Genomic DNA, 18,126 nt, shown 5'->3' on the forward strand with positions numbered 1-18,126 from the left:
GAGCTAAAAGACCCCAAATGTATTTGATAATAGAGGCCTGCAAGAGTATCATTATTACATGGTGGTTACTGAGGGTTTAAAATAGCAAAATAATTCCACATTGGGTTGCTTGATAGCTTCTCATTAGTCAAACTGCCGACAGTGTAAACTCATTGAATTGTGGGAACCACAGGGCATGACAACATGTTACATAAGGTGCTTTGCATAAAGGCAGACTAACTGCCTGACTAACAGACCCACATTAAAACATTTGTGGTTATACTTCATCTAATGGAATGGTCATGTTATGACAACCAGAGCATTAGTAAGGAAGAATTACGCTGAAGAAATGCCTGTGACCAAATCTCTCAATATCTCAATCTTAGCAGAAAGCATACCTATTTGTCTTACAGGTGACAAGTGGTCATGTTTTAAATGCATATAGGCTAATGAGTTAACTAGTTAGCCTTTCAAGTATCTAGTCATCAATTTTATATACCCCTTATTTTCTCGATGGTTGCAGGGGAGCTGGAGCCATTCTCAGCTGACCTTGCAAGAAGTGAAGTGTAGAGAGACAGACAAACATTTACACTTTCAAGCAATCACATCTACAGGCAATCACAAGTCAACCTAAACTGAATGTTTTTGTCTGTGGGAGGAAACTGAAGTAGCCACAGTGAACCCACGCAGGCACGGGGAGAATGTACAAACTCCATACAGAAGGGCCCCAGCCGGCTGGTGGCTTCACATCCATGAGCCACTTGCTGTGAAGTGCCACTGTGCAACCCTATGGTGAGGGTAGGAAGGCAACTCTTTTCCTGTATACCTGGCCTGGTTGATTACATATCCCTGTTATGTTGCCATTAAATGCAAAAACTAACTTTCTTGGAACTTTGACTCTTAGACACTCAAGTAGTCGTTATGGTAGGTAAAAAGTAAAAAGAGGGTTGTCATCGCTGTGTGACAGGATGAACATGCACAGAATGTATGAAATGAAGTGATGACACTATTAAATGGTGGTTAATGAGTGAAAAGTTGTCTTACAATGGATTAATCAATTACTAACACCAAAACTTCATCACAAAAGGTACAGTAATCAACATTTGGACAATTTTAAGTAAAATAAAAAGTCATTGAGGTTTTTCAAATAACACTGCTCATGATTTAATGAAAAAAAAAACTGCATTTAAAGGTGTTTCAAACATATTCTACTTTGTTGCAGCAGACCACAGTGAATTATTTCTAGATTGAAAAACTATTTTTTGCAACCAAATGTGAAACTCTATATAAAATCTATGTGCTTTGCAATGGCAGGTTAGTACTCTCTGTTCAAGAAGCTATACTTTTACTCTCAGTTATTTCTTTCATACCGGTTGAAGTTCTGTAGGACTGGAGGAGATCAGTGAGCAGGCCCTTTTGGACGGTGGCATTCCCACTCAGGGTCTCCTTGTCCAGGATAACCAGGAATCGATGCAGCTCTGTCAGGAGCTGATCCAGCACTGGAAGCACACACAGAGAAGAGGGTCTCAGATGTATAGCAAAAACAAGAATTCTTTCATGCTAAATGTTATTACACATTTCTTGGCGTGAAAATATGTAGGGGAGTTTTAAAACAATGGCTTTAGCTCAGAGCTGTCACGATTACCATCCACAAGAAAAAGAAAAGCCATGAGTGATAAAGCTTGTGAAGTTTCCAGGCAGACACATTCAGAATATCATACTTTAATTTATAGCTGAGAGCAGGGAGTTCAACACAAGTACGTCTTTTAATACTGATTTCAGCTGCTGCTTCTCACTGTCTTGCTTTTGTGCTTCAAGCCATATGCTGCATGCCATCATTGTACATGGGAGAGACTCTTCAGAGGTTTTTTTATTGGCAACCATTGAGAATTTATGTCATTCACTCATCTCTCTTCAAGTAGTTACTATTGACAGTCCTCGTTTGAGGTTGTTTTGGGAGTTGTACGGGTTTAGTGAAAGGTCTAGTCCAGAGGTGGGTGGAGCCTGGGCAGGGGTTGGCGGGGCCACAGTGTCTGGGTGCAGCCCACACACATCCTTCAGGGGTCAGCGCTGAGCTCACAGCCCTCTTCACTGTGTGGGGAGTTCTTTGTGTTTCCCTTCACTGTCTCTTGGCCTTGTGAATAGACTCCTTGCTACAGTGGGCCTCAGTGTGTGAGGCAGAGGGGGGATAAAGAAGAAAGACTTTATTAAAGGAAAAGGTGGGGCAGATACCGGTGGGGGGTGTCATACTGGTCTTAGACACTGGAATGTATAAAACCCCCACAGAAGGTATGCCATCGACATTTTTAGATGTTTTTGATGCTTTACCATAGCAAGTTTCCACTTGACTAATGCTAAAAATAGAAAGTATAAACAAGGTCAAATGTCATGATAATGTAAATAAGTTAACTCAATTAGCAAATCAAATTTCCCTCCATCAGCTTCATATGAATAGTAAGAGTACACAGAATAAAATAATTCTCATGTACTTTTAAACAAGTAAAAATAATTTTCTTGCTGGTCTCAATTGGTTTAAAATTACACCTTGCTACAGATGTTGTACATGATGTACAGGTGTATTACAAGGACCCCGTGACATCACTGGTGGGTATCGTTAGAGGTTCAGCAGGGCACAGTATTGATCACACCCAATCAGGTGATGCTGACTTTCAACCAGACAGGGCAGCAAAACACTGCTATTCACTCTGGTCTTGAGGCACTCTTTAAATAGCAAGGTTATAGAAGAATACAAATATTTACTGAAAGGAATAATTTTGCATTTTGGAATATCCACTTATCAATAACCAAAAACAAAAAATATCCAGTTTTACAGGATGTTATGTGCCAGACAATTTCTTGGCTTTGGTCAGTAGCTTCCTGGAATCTACGGTTGCCATTATTTTGTTTAGAAAGTGTTGCTTAAGACTTCCCTTCTCAATGCTCCTTGGGAGTAGCTGACTATGTGCCAGAAATCCACAATGTGCAGTGTAAATCCTTTGGTCATAGTGAATCAAGAATAGCAGAAAACACTCTGTGATAATCCTATTAAACGTACAGTAGCTCTATACATTAAGTACATATACTGACTTCACATGTGCAAATACATACTGTACTAATGACCTACTATTTAAAACTGAAACATGGGATAAATCAGCTTTTGTAGCCACAGAAACCAAACTACTAAAATTGAAACTGAAATTGATATAAAAGTGAAAATCATACTTTTTAGAAAGTAACAATGTTATTTTCGTGAAAATCTGAAGAAGTGAACTCCACTCCAGATAAAAAATGAAAACTAAGGAATGTAAGGATAGTAAACTGCACATCTTTGTTTGAACTCTTTTTAAACTGTCAGCTAGTCTATTCAAGTGGCTCCTTCCGGCTCATACTGATCACCGAATGAGCCCTGGGGGTGGGAGTACATTCATACCCTCTCCTTTCCTTTCTACACTCCCACACAAATCAAAGGCTCCATCAAAAGAGAGAGATTTCTGCAACATCAGGTGTCAGATCCAGGTAAGTTTTGCCTATCAGAAATGACACAAGGCTTTCCCAAAAGCTCTTGCAAGCTGGTATGTTTTAATGACTCCCCCTCAAGCTGAGTCAACTACTGCTGAGAGGCCCCGTGGTCATGGATGGAAAACAACGCTGGTTTGGACACATATAGATAAGCACACACACTGACACACACACACACGGGATGTAAAGCAAAAGCAGCTTAAACAATGACAAAGCCCCTCAAAAACTTACTGACTTTTCTACTGCTTGTGCTGAAACGTTACTATAATGATTAAAACCACACACATTTACTTTCATTACATTTCTAATAGTTGTTTAGCTGCTGATGTTTGGCTCCTCAGCATGAATCTAAACATTTTTCCAGCTTCGCCTCCTTGTGTGTTTGCAGAGATTGACTCAGATGGCCTTTTGGATTGGGGGACCCTGGGAAACGGAGTCAGCTGACAGGACAGGGAGGTCTGTAGCAGGCTGTCTCTGTGGGCTACGGCTTGGCCAGATGCCCACAGCACATCCAGTGAGTTACCGCAGCCTCCACAGTATAAACAATTCACTTCTGTAGAAAAGGAATCTGAGAGAACATCATAGAGCCAGACTACTACAGTGTTTCCTACTAATCTGATGCAATAAAACACCGTAAAAAAGGACAGCTAAGAATGAAATAAATAAGAGTTGTTTTTTTTTTAAATCAGTGAAAGTAGAAGTCAGTAAAAGTTTCTAAACACCTACTCAACAAACAAGGGGAATTTTGTCTTCCTCATGCCTAAGGTTGTACTTCCTGGTTTGCTTCATTAACAATAATAAACACCCTATTTTGTTTGACTTCTCCCATACTAGAGATATCGTCGTCTATGGCTTTCGATAAAGTGCTCTGATAAATTGTCAAACCATTAAGGTGTATTTGCTATGCCTAATTAGTTTAAGGCAGAAGAATGAAGCTGTTAAGGAAGACTGACCCATATGGAGTCTTGTTTAAAACCAGTCTTTTGTTGCATTTCCCAGTTCTCAGTGATGAAATGTCACATACTTCCACAGTTGCTGAAGCAATTAAAGGCCAAAACATTAGAGCCGAGATTGCATTTAAGAAATATTTACTGCAGTCACCTACTGTACTGTAAACATCTATCTGTGCTTGTCTCCATCTGTTTACCTTGTGACCCTGGCTGTGGTCGCAAAGGCTCATTATTTCAATTTAGCTGAAATCTTAACTGAATGTGGCCTTCTTTTTATTAGCAATTCCAAAAATATCCAACAGTGTACCCATGCCTTTGCGTGCATGTCTACTTGTGTATCCATCTGTGCACCAGAACTACAAATGACAGCTTCTTTGTAATCTTAAACAGCCATCGAACACAGCCGTTAAGCTCCTGGCTGTCCTGTGAGGGGGAATATATTTAGAAGGGTTTTTACTGAAAAGAATCTCAATGTTAACTATATATAGAAAATGTTCATTTGTGATATCTAACGTTGAATGGTATGGGGATTTACAATGAAATCAAACAAAAGGATCTGCAAGCCATAGTATACAGACAAAAATAGGACTGCAATCAAAAAAGTCATGTCATGTTTTCATTCAAAGGAGAGGAGGAATTGGACCTGACTTTACTGCCAAACTCCTTGTTAAATTAGAACAAATCTTCTGCAGAACAAGAGGGTCTTGTCAGGATCCTGGCAGCTTTTCCTGTTCAGAGTAGCTTGAGGCCCTGAGTCAACACTGAGAGGTCACATTTGAGCAGAGACAAGCGCAAGAATTTCACTTTATTAATTAACAAGGCAGGCATGGACTCTCATTTCAATCAAACTGCTTCCAGGTTAAACAGATTTGCTGATACACACTACACTCCTGCTTTGTGGGATCAGTCTCGAAGAGATGCTGGAAGAATTTTAGGAGACATGAATCTAATTAGCGTTCCCACCAAGTCTCTGCCAAAAGAAGTGCCTAAAATAAGAAGCACATAAACAAAACCAAAACCCAAGGACGTAAAAGAAAAGTTAAAAAGACCATCGGGACCACAGAAGTTGCCAAAACACCTTAAATATGCCTTGTCAAAAGCCCTGCAGATAGAAAATGACAGCTTCCCATTATTTGACATTTTGAGCAACAGAGGACTGTGCCTGGAATTTCTCTTGAATCTCTTATAATGGGTCAATTGGGTTTGAACTGGTGACTTGAGACAGTAGTGAGTATTGTACATCACTCGCGTGTTCACCAAACCATCAAGTCACTGACATCATCTGAATGGCAGAAACAAACTCATATCTTCTTTTAGCATGTCTTTTCCTTTTCTGTCTGACTGGTTTGTTCTTCTTTCTCTGTTTGAACTGGCCTCTTTTTAGGCTGGACCACAACAGCAGGACCAGCCCTGTAAACTGACTGACTGACTGGCTGGCTGACTGACTGACTGACTGACTGGCTGGCTGACTGGCTGGCTGAGTCATGACTGAGTGATGAAGTTACACTGCTGATCAGTTGAAGGCAGCACCCGCTTAGGACAGCCAAGTATTCCAGAGTGTATTTAGCACCAACCTGCAGTGATTTCAGAGATTTTGAGTCAGGCTAAAAGCTGTTGCCATTTTCATTGTAGGACTGTTAATGTCACTTTAATCATTTTTAATTTTCAATATTAGTCAGATGAGGAAACAGCCATTTTGATTCCTGGGTAAGACAGCTAGTCATCTCAACTGCTGGCAGCCCGACTCCTGAGATGATCAGCAACAACATCTGTCATCATCAACCGTCAAAACAAGACTCAATGAACTGATCTGTGTAGCTCTTTGGTAATTTACCACAGACTCTAATGTCTCAGTAGCATTTTGATCAATTCAATAGTTGCTTTTGGAAGATAAATTGGTCTCACACATGAAATCTAACAACTTAGTTTGTCTGAAGGTAAAGTGAAGCTTCACGTTCTTACTGGACAGAACAACATATAGAGCCTCTTTTACATAAATACAAGTATATCAAAATTAATACATTTTATTATTTTTTATTAAGCTACATAACGGTTTTGATTTTTATTATAGCTGCATTACAAACTGAATATGATAATTTATTGTATCTCTGCCAATTGGGTTATTTTGTGAGAAAAAAAAGGTGTTGCTTTGAGTTGAGATTATGTTGTCAATGCACTGTCAGGAAGTTGTGTTAAAGCTGACCTCATGCTTTCAACAAGTTCACTGCTGTTCCAGTTGCAGAATGACTGTACCATGTCCTCCCTTCCTTGGAAGTTTGTGCTCCTGAGTTAAACTTGGCATATTTAGTATTGAGAAAGGCTGGCTTCAGTCAAAGCCAGTCGTTCTTCTTCTAGCGTTTCGTGCATGGTCCAGCCATATAATATATAAAGTCTTATTATGTCTTCTCTCATCTTCATACATCATCTCCCTTCATCTGTCCTTTCAAAGCAACTCCTCAGATCCTACAATATCTATTCATGCTCTAGGAAAAATGCATTTCCAGTGATGTAATATTTGTGCTCTTTTCAAGCATGTTTATGACTTTGATCAAAGATATATTTTAAATGGTTAGAGAGTTAAAGAAAACAAAAACAAGATGTAATGTGAAATTATAATACTGCTTCGATATGATGATGCAAGAAAGTCCGCTGAAGTGTAAGCTTGCTTTCTTGCTTGTTCAGCTTGGAGCTGTTGGTTGAGGTCTGTTTGGGACACTTCCTTTACACTCTGAATCACAGTCATATTTTGGGATGTGGTGCAGATGTTGAAAATAGCTGCAGATGTGCTCACATTGCTGTCTTCACGTCTGGCTAAAAAGTCCACACTACACTTGCTGAACCTTTATATAACGGGCTCTGTGTGTTTGTCTGTCTGTTTGTCTGTCTATCTGTTCATCCATGCACCCAATACCATCAACCCATCCACTCACCAATTCATTCCTTCAGTGACTTCATTCTACAGAGGTGCATCTCTTCAGCAGATTTGTATTCCAGATACAGATCACAGTGGACACAATGGCACCAATATGGATGCAGTGCTGTTGTCTCTCTTTAGGCCAGACAGTTTCTCTTGATTAATCGTATGACTCAGACTCACACTCCAAGTAGTTTAACAATGAGATGTTCAGCAACACACTGTGCTCTGTGAAACACCAACAATAGCTCATTCCTAACCAGCTCTATTCCTGTACACACACACACACACACACACACACACACACACACACACACACACACACACACATATTAATATGGCCAGTATAGTAAATAACTGATTTATGGTATATAACAGTTAAGCAATCATGATTACCCTGATGAATTATATAATTTCAGTAACTTATTTTTTATCCGAACACAGTGACTACTGACAAATACCATGAAATACCACTGAAATCACCACATTGTTCACTTTTTTTTAAGTAATGAAGGGACAATAAATCAGCCTTCCCTTTGTTGACTCCTCACGCTTCCAAGATTCTGTAAACCCATAAAACTTGTTTACAATAGTCATTTACTGGTGATATACATTAATTAGGAGTTTGGCTCTCTAGTTGATTCCCCAGACACTGAATACTTAACACTTCAAACATACTTGACAAAGTTCAGTCCTTGAGTGTATAAACTGTGCTTGTCTGACTACTTACATATATTAGCATACTCATCAATCAAATAATTTTTTGAAAGATATACAAAAGATCAATTGCAATAAATAAGAAAATGAACTTACATAATTCCATTTTAAGGAAACTGATGATTGGTAGGTGTATTATATTTGTTACATAAAATGATACATTTACAGTACACTCACGTGGCTGTAAATGAAAAAGCTACAGCCTCACCTGAAAGGGAAGTGATGACAAGAAGCAGAATTGGAACTAGTGGCTAAACATGACAGGAAAATGTTTGAATGACCCTAACTGTTTTCACACTGACACAGATTCAAGGTGCTTCTGCTTCAGTAAGACAGGAACAAACTGACTTTTATTTTTTCTTGTGATTTTTCTCATCATTTGACTATCACACACCAAACTTCTAGGGGTAAATACATGGATCACATTGACCTTTGTGTCAGTTTCTACTTCCAGCCTGGCCTTGTTTTGGTTAGAATGGCAGAGAAATGGCATAGGCCTAAATTAAACACCAATTTGATTAGCATTTTGTCATTATTGGCAGGCACTGGTCTGTATCCCTGCAGCAGCTCAGTTCAGCTGTGGGGCAGGGACTGCATGGACATGGCTGAATTAATCCAAGCTGTGTTTTGGTGTTATTGCCGTAGAAACGTGAATAAAAAAAAAAGTCAACTTGATGACCTCAGAAAAGGGGCTGCCTGTGTCTGATAGCAGCACTGAAGGAACTTTAGAAAGAAGCAGACAAAACGACACAAGAGAGAAGTAAAAAATGCAACAAAAAAAACCCCAAACTATTTGGAAACAAGATGGACCTTAAACATAACAGATAAATTAATGAGTTTCCTTTCTCAGTCAGAATTCCCCTAAGTTTGAACATAAAGGCAAAGGTGATGGATTTTGCATGTTAAGTGCAAATAAAAAGCCTCACCTAGTATGACAAAACATTTCATGATGTACTTGTAATGTATCTGGAGATCTTAAGTAACACTAAAATGGTTATTATGTAGACCAGTCTATGAAAAAAGCTATTAATATTACTGCACTTGGACTGTATGTAGCTAACACTGTCTGCATGGTTCCACTCACTCCCTTAAGAATTATTTTACTTACACCAAAATTCATAGTTGTTGGATTTGAAAACCACCAGGATGTGGTGTTTGTAGGAAATCCCTCTGAGTTTTTTACACTCCCGGCCCTTAAGCCATGCAGCAACACTGCACAACTGAATCAAGAGGTGATTCACACCTGAAACACCAGGTGAATGATAACTAAAAGATAGGATAGAAACTGGCAAAACTTTAAATCCAAGCACCCATTCATTCATAGGCAATTCAGAGGAAAAACTAACTAAAAATATACCACTGTAGTAGTATTTTATACTAGTGTGTATACTACTGTAGTGAAACTGTGGGAAACATAGTTGTGGGAGGAGTTTGAGGCTGTCCAGTGGTTAGGTGTTAGAGTAAAGAATCCTCTAGTTAAATCCTACACTACAGCAGCTTGTTGCACTATTTAACACGCCTTCAACTAGGAACGAGGAACTAATTATTGGAATCAGTTGATATATGTATGATTGAAATGGAAACCTGCCATCTTGCCAAGATTGCACATGATAGAGAATTGATACTACACTAAAAATTTGATCTTTTTCTGTCTTTGTATGGGACACATAAAAAATAACACCGCTTATAAAATATGCTTGAGGCATGCTGCGATGACAATTAATTATTAAACAGTGTGATCAATGTGATTAGAACAAGGGAGACAACATGAAAGGGAGCAAAAGCCCCAGTGTCATATGAGGAAAAAGATAAAAGGGTAAAGTAACGGTAAGAAAGACTACAAAGAATCTGTGGGCATAAATGCATACAGTGTTGCTCGATGGACTGATGCATCTTAAACTGCTGAGCAACAGATTATGGTGTTAATTTATGCACAGTATAAAAACTGCACCAAAAGCTTTAAATATGTAGTCATTTATAAAGTGTAGTTTCACATTCTTTATAAAGTTTCTCTCCTTCTCTTTCTTTCATCTTCCCTACGCCCCAACTATTGAATCTCGGCTTTATTCTTCTCACACTTTATATTTCCTAACTAACTCTTCTCTTTTTTTTCTAGTCTTTCTTTAGATCTCTGCTGTCTCTGTTATATTCAGACTTACAGCTTGGTCCATGGAGAAATCAGGCAGTTTTACAGCCGAAACATGCTAATGGGCCAAAATCCAAATAAATCCCCTTTCTTATAGGAGGGGGCCTGGGTCTACTTCAGCAACTTCATCTTGATTAGGATGCAGTGCATGTTACTGTAGTTTCTGCAGATAGAAGCTTGAGCTGCAGATTCAACACTTTGGCTCAGAGGCATGATGACATGAAGTTTGTGTGTGTGTGTGTGTGGCGTGGGTGTGCGTGTGTGTGTGTGTGCGTGTGTGCGTGTGTGGGGGTGTCTGTCTGTGTGTGTATGTGTGTGTGTAGAAGGGGGGTATGGCTTAGCCTACTTTCAGTGCCACACACCAGACTTAAGAGCACTTGATTGGGAACTGCTTGTGTAACTGGGAACAAAAGTCAATCCCCCATTTTTAAAAATCTGGTTTTGGGTCAGTGGTTAAGGTTAGGGTAAAGGTTAGATTTAGATTTAGATTTAGGCAAGCAGTGGTTATGGTTTTGGTTATGGTCTCCAAGAAATGATTGCAAGTCTGCAATTTCCCCAAAAGTGACACAGGGAAACGTGTGTGTGTATGTGTGTGTGCATTTGGGGGTTGGGGGTTGGGGAAGCACTACCAACCATAACCACTGACCCAAAATTCAGCTTTTACCCAATTGGGGACACAAGCCACCCCCAATTAACTACTCCTAAGCCTGAAATGTATCCCCAAAAGTAGGGTTGATGTAGGGAAATGCTTGTAAGACTATGTAATGTCCCCAAAAGTGAACAAGGACATGACGTGTATGTGTGAGTGTTTGTGCATGCGTGTGTGTGTGTGTATACATTGGGTGTGTGTAAGAAATGGTGTGTATGCAAAAAAGCCAGATATGTGGGAAGTGAGTAATATAGAGTAGACTGAAAATAAAGGTTAGAGTTTAATGCTGAACTCCTTTTCCACTAAAAACTAAATCAGCTGTTTACTACTATGATAGAGATACTGTCAAAGCTCGATGGATGATGTTAAAGTGGTACTTCAATGGAATGTGTTTTCAGATTAATTAATGTATTGGAATGTTAATAATGAAAAAAGGCTGTTTAAGACAGATGAATGTCAAAAGCCAATGACGTTTCTTAAACTGTATGAACTGGTGATATAAAAGAAAAATGAAAGTGTCAAATATTACCTCTTAAAGCTGCTCTTATCATTTTTTTTATATTAACAAGAGATTAAATGTAAAGTGTGCAGCAACCGTACAACGCAGCAATAGATTGTGCCAAATAAATTGTAAGGCAAGTTCACTTTGAAAATAGAACAAAAACTTTCACTACATGATTTGTCCTTCATAAAAAGGAATGTGTTCGTGCTGCTCCCTAAAGGCTCTGACCACGTCATTGTGTATCATTGATATGATTGGCTGTAAGTTTATCCAGTAGCGTACAGAAGCATTTGATCGCCACTCGTTGATCCCGCCTCAAATACGAGGAAATGAACGTCTCTACCACAGCCCGGTTTCATCATTGAGCGGAAATCCTCCAGTGTTGTGATACAGACACTTATTGACACATCCAGACGCCTATCTCCTGGCCTCACATGCCACCACGAGCTCGGAGGGGAATTTTTTTTACCTTTTTTACCCTTTTATTTTATTTTTTTTATTTTTAGACTCTATCAGTCACTTTCAAGCTAAACAACAAAAAAAAACCATCCAATTCAAAACAATACGAGTGCACAATTTAGCTAAAGTAGCTAATGTCAGCTCAGGTTTGCACCATTTGGTGCTGCTCTGCCGGCTAGCGCACAACAAAGGCTAACATAACCATCACAATCCTGTCTAGCAGCACAAATACGTTGTATCTGCCATGTTTGGATGCCAATGAAGCCTCGTAGAGCCAGGAGCAACAGCTGTACAAACGCATAGTCTACCATTGTTGTTGTCCCTAACCATCTCGAGTCGTGGAAAAGCAAATTGGTTGTCAGCTGGTTCACTGTTGAACCGCCTGTGAACCAGCACCAGCACTAACCCAGCACCAGCACTAGAACTGCTTTGGTGGAAAAGGGGTACCAGTAAGCTCTGGTTTGCTTCAGTCTGAGGTAGCAGGGTGTGTTTCTAGAGCATGAAAGGCAACACCCCACACTCCCACTGGAAGGTTCTGGCTGCAAAAGATGGCACTGACAATATGCAGCAACTCTGGCCTTCAACCTGGCTTCAGTGCAAACCAATGGGTGATATCACACCTTGCTACAGCCATCTTTAGATACAGCCTATGGTTTAACCCTCTCAAAAACAGGCAGGCTCAGAACCACACAGCAGACAAAAACATTGGCTAGCTGGTGATTATAGTAGCAGTAACAATTTTGCAGAGCCAGATCTCTCCCCCCCCTCGGGAGTTGTGGAAGACCAAAAACACAGCAGGATGGGGAGTGAACACTGCACTCACATTCCCCAGGTGGCCAAAAAACATGACTTTAAATGAATGCTAAAGTGTACAAGCAGCTTTTTGCTAATATCTTTGTTCGGCTTAATAAGGTGATAACATGTCAGTGTTGTGTTTAAAGCTTGTTGCCCCAAGTGGCAAAAAATAAATAAACAAATTTTAAATATATTTTTTACATCAGACATATACTTTTAGGATTATCTGAGTAGTATTTCATTCAGTAAACTCAATGTGATGGAACACTAGGCTATAAATAAGTTATCTATCTTCGTCATGAGGAAATGATAGTAATATTATGACTAGTTCAAAACACTGCAATTCTCTTCCTCTTCCTGGTTTTTCTCACAAACACACACAGAGATGAAGAGATGAAAAATCTGTCAGCCCTGGGCCATGAGGCATAAGACTCTGCATGGTGCCAACTCCTCTTAATGCAGCACACTGCCTTCATCACTCTCTCTTAACTTCCTCCAAAACATTTCCTTGCTCTGCAGGACCTCACCACCAGTAAAATACTGCATCCTAGGTGCTCTGAGGTGTGAACGGTGTATATGCACATGTACATATCCTTTTGTGTGGGCATTTACCATCAGTCATTGTTCAATTAGGATATAATATGCAGTGATAAACTGATTCATGTTTCAAGTAAAAGTGAAGCTTAACAAGCTTCCACAGTCTTGGCTTGATGAGAAAGAACGCAACAGACCAGAAGCAGCTGCTGACAAATAAAAACTAACTAGCATTGCTGCCTCAGAGTCACCCACATAAAAGCTTCTCTGCTTAGTTATTATCCCACAGATAAGTGGCCAGGAGGGCTGCAGGGAGATTAAGAACCAGTGAGTGTGCACATGTGCATGATTACAAGTGTGTAAGCTCCTGTTCTCCTGTATTCCTTCAAAAGAGTACCTGGTGAGAAAATTTAAAAAAAAATCACAATATAGGTCTGATCCAGAGCTTCTGTATCCAATAAACAAAGCCACGTTTGATGTGTTGAAAATGAACAAGAGCAAGACCCAGAGGGTGAAAAGGGCCGATCTCACACGGAGCACTCTACTGCCACAGAGCAGGAAGACCGTCTTTCTTTTCATCATTTTTATAGCCCAGTATAACTTCCTGAATTACCCACACTCACACGTGCAACCCATGACACATACAAGTCATGTTTAGCACGTTCACCTATAGGCTATAGTCAGATTAGAAGTTTGACCTGATGGTGGTACAAAATGAAAAGCTCAGGTAACCCGAGTTATTGCAATTAATCCTCAGAGGGACATGACTGTCTGTACCAAACTTCAGAACAAGCCATAGGTAAAACTGGATGATTTTGCACCCATTCCCAACTGGGTACCAAAACATAAAAGTTTATTTAGTTTTCAGTTGCATAGGTGTCAACTCAGTTATCCACTGATACAACAATGTCTATCACCATGTCTGTCAGTCTGCCTCCATTTGTCTTCTATTTTATTTTGGCACTGATCATAGAATCAAGTTTATTGTCGAAGACAGCTGACGCTAAAGGAAAGGAAAAGGATCCATCATCAAAGATCCTGACATATTTCTGAGTAAAACCCAGAACAGTGTGTTACCCAGAAACTGGTGGGATCCATAATAACATGGAAAGCAAAACAAGCAAGGCCATGAGGTGGAGGGCACTGATTGACAAGAAAAGGATGATAATAAATAGCCTACTGGAGAAGTTCTTGCAAAAAAACAAAACAAGAATGCTTCCATGGGTTATGGGGATATTTAAGGAAATCATACTTTTAATTAATACCATATGTGTATTATATAGGTTTCCCTTGTAGGACATCATTCTGAAAACATTAATCTATGTAATACTTTCAGGCTAATCAAGAGTTTTTAGGACAGTTGGAGTAAACAGAGTCATGTGAGAAAACTATTTGACAATGTGATTATTCAACTGTTCCTTTGCTAAAACATTAGCATGTAGAGTAGTGATTAGCTGCTGGGCAAAGTGACCAGTGGGCCAATAATTGCACAAAAAGTGCTCTAATCAGCTCTTGCCTGACCGGCCAAAATACGTCTTCTATTGTAATGATTCTCAAACATATCCAATCATGGCCCAAAAGGTCTTTCAAACAAAACACTGCTTCAGGTGGTTTCCCTAATTTAATCCTTGTTTCTGGCAAAAGGTGTGAGAATCAGTCACATGAGCTGCTTCAGGAATTAAACCTGCATGAGTAAGGTTTAAGAAACACAGAGCATATCCAGAATTCTAAACAATGCCTTGCCTTGTCATTGGTCTCCCTGAAATTTTTCTCAGGTTCCCCCTTACTGTACCCCCTCCACTAACGGCCTGTGGCTGTAAGTATCTAATTCAGTGTCCCCTGGTGCTGCTGCATACAGCTGCCAAAAGAGAAAACTCCTGCTCTCATTTCTGCCATTCACACCAGTTTATTCCCTGCACTATGTAACTCCTATCTGTAAGTTTCACTCTACCTGACCTCAGCTCCCCCTTTTTAAAATAACTTACATCCTCATTATTCATGTTTTCCCCACCTAGCAAGAAAACATCTAGCTTAATCTCGCCTCTTAAGGAAGTCACTATAATTTGGAAAGCCAACCATGCCAATGCAACCATTTCCTTATGGTTCAAAGCCTGATTAGTTGATAGTAAAATAACCAATGCTGCAATGCTCACCTCTGCATACTACTCTAGGTTATTAAAATACGGAAACATGCTCTAGCAATCCCCGCCCACCTATTTTTTAGCATTCAAGTGAACAATGTGGCTACCCTGGTGGACAATCAGTGCAACTCCATAAAATGCTGAAACAGTAAAACTACTAAATTGTGTCAAAATCTAATAAATGTATACAGATATAATGCATGTGCTTAGGGACATTATTGATTAAGCTTACTTTCTCAGTGAATGTATTAATCGTTGAGTCTATAAATGTCATAAAAAATAGTTTAAAAAGCCCATCAAGATTTCCCAGAACCAAAACACCTTTAAATAGTTCTATTGTCCAACCAACACACCAAAGTGCAACTTTAAATACATTAAAATGATTTAAAACCAATAAAATCAGTACATTCTTACATTTGAGGAGATGGAGCAAGACAATGTTTATTTTTTGTTCATAAATAACTGTACATGTGATGGATATATGACTAAACAAATGAATGAAATGAATACAAACCAATCCAAGGCCTCCACAGTTAATGATATCCGCTCACCGATTTATTATACGCAGAACACCTCTGAGTGTATTTGGCAGATTGCAACACAGTCTATTTACACAGAGAGAGCCAGAATGAATGTGGGAGTAAACAGACTGGACTGTAGTCAGCTGGGGGACAGAAACCTTGCAGTAAAACCGGTGTCTTACAAATTGTGGTGATTTCATTCAAGTTAGACTAGTTGCCATTGTTTTTTATCCGGCAGGTTGCCTCTGCCAGACCAATGAAGGAGAGGGGAGCTATAGTGTATAAAGCACTCATGTTTTCCCTGTCAGGTCCAGATAATAGATAACTAACCTCCCCTCTCTGATGTTGCCTTTGCCTTTGATGTTCAGACAGCAACTTGAGGTGCAGCTCATGGTCGACTGATAAAGATTTTAGCATTTTGGCTATCTGTTTATGTCAGTCAGGAAGTTTTGAAATGGCCTTGCTCATCCCTCATGGACAAATAACCACAGGAATGTGAGGTATGCTGTGAGAACAATGTTGCTGCTATTGGAATTCATCAGTAGCCACAGTGTAAACTATTTTACATAGAGCCCACTTGGAGGGGAGGTGGTATAGAGAGAAGCAACACATCTTCATATCCTCAATGGTAAAACAGGGTGCCTTCAACTCTAAGTGGTTTCAACTGGATGCAGCATAGTCACCTAAAGGTATAGTTCACTAGTTTGAGAAGACAGCCTGTCCATTTTTAATTAGGTATACCCACCACCAAGGAGAATTTTAAAAAGTATTATTAGTGGCAGGTGACCGGTGTTCAAAGCCAGTTTCATGAAACACAATAAGCTCTTGCAGCACAGACCAACCACAACAAGGATACATTTCTCAGATATCTGGAAATAGTTGTTAGTGTGTTGTCAAACTGAAAAAAGCCAAAACATCACACCCATGCTGCTGACAACATGCAAATGAATTTCATATCCAAACTCAAAGGAATGTCATGGGTGGATTCAATGTGTCCGCATGTAAAATAAATAAATAAACGAATATAGAGTCGGTTGTAGTGTATTTCTTAAATTTACTGGAGTTACAGTTTTAGAGAGAGTTAGAGTATAGCCCATAAGGATGCGTTATCAACAATGTCATGGAGAGACTCGAGGGTTAGAAGTCAGCTGCCCCGTCCCTGTAAGTGACACTTACCTTTGTGCTTCTCCATTCGCTCGCAGTTTCACCTTTTTATCCCAAGCTTTTCTCCTCTCATAAAAATCAAACAATCCCAAAGTTTGCTGACAGGGGTGGTGATGGGGGGGTCAACAACTTCTGCGGAATTCAACCCGGCGCTCCCGTTTTCGACAAATAGCCTAGACTGACTGGACTACACAGAGCCGAGTAGTGACGGAACAACAGCGCTCTCCTCTTCTTACTAAACTGCTCTACACCGCACCTCCTCCCAGTTTGCAGCATCCAGACCGCAGTGACAAGAAACCGCTGGGTTAATTGTTTCTCGAAAGACTTCTAGGTAACATACAGTAAAATACTTTTCTAATAAGTTGTGGAAGATTATTACCTAAGTTGTGACACTGAGAGACATCATTATGGATACTTTTGGCGCCTCCTAAACTAAACCCAAATTTTGCCAACAAAAAACAAAAAAACTCAAAACATCAGGGAACCGCACAATCTTTTAAAGATATTGTCAGAAACATGTGTTCAGTCGTATGAGTAAAACGTCTGTTTAAGCACAGTTCACCCACAAATCAATCAGAAACACAATAAATTATTATGTCTGTATAGTGTTTTAACTCTGACATAAAATCAAGGGCATCGATATCAGCCCATTACGCATTTAAATGCAGAGAGTATAGGTTTCTTAGAAAGTCCGATGGCGTAGTCCTACTGTATTGTGCTTTTACAGCCATGGTTTTTCATGGAAGTTCTCTACCTAAACAACCGCACACTCCCGTGGGAGATATATGGCCGGGCGGAGGTATGAGAGGAATGTCAAGCGGAGTAACATTACATACCCCAGAAGATGATTTAAACGCATTACGCGCGTCCGAGAGTTTTGCGTAAAGCAGCTCAGTTGATGATTTTGTATTTTTTTTTATGGCACAGGCACGCGCACAGGCAAGATATTCATTTCATGCAAGCTGCAGCTCAGACAATAGTGGCGATTTTGTGGTTGACTAACCCAAGGGAAAGCCTAGCACTCAGGGTCATGGTTAGTTGCAGTCGCAAGAGTTGCACCCAAGATAAACCACAGAGAGGAAATGACAGGTGAAGATTTTGTGATGTCATCTGATGCTGGTCAATGATAGTCTTTC

The 18,126-nt window shown here is 39.8% G+C and overlaps 1 protein-coding gene across 2 annotated transcripts in view; it reads right to left on the minus strand.

Annotated features, from left to right (window-relative positions):
- Nucleotides 1-17,335, minus strand: part of afap1l2 (actin filament associated protein 1-like 2) — a 40,162-nt gene extending 22,827 nt beyond the window's left edge. For both annotated transcript variants that reach the window (XM_053340727.1, XM_053340728.1), the window contains exons 1-2: nucleotides 17,003-17,335; nucleotides 1,350-1,478 (exon numbers count right to left, since the gene is read on the minus strand). In XM_053340727.1, the coding sequence (XP_053196702.1) occupies nucleotides 1,350-1,478; nucleotides 17,003-17,018 (145 nt within the window). In that variant the 5' untranslated portion in view covers nucleotides 17,019-17,335. The remainder of the gene's footprint in view (nucleotides 1-1,349; nucleotides 1,479-17,002) is intronic.
- Nucleotides 17,336-18,126: the final 791 nt, after the last annotated feature.

This window comes from Scomber japonicus, chromosome 20, assembly GCF_027409825.1.
Source record: "Scomber japonicus isolate fScoJap1 chromosome 20, fScoJap1.pri, whole genome shotgun sequence".
Taxonomy (NCBI): Eukaryota; Metazoa; Chordata; class Actinopteri; order Scombriformes; family Scombridae; genus Scomber; species Scomber japonicus.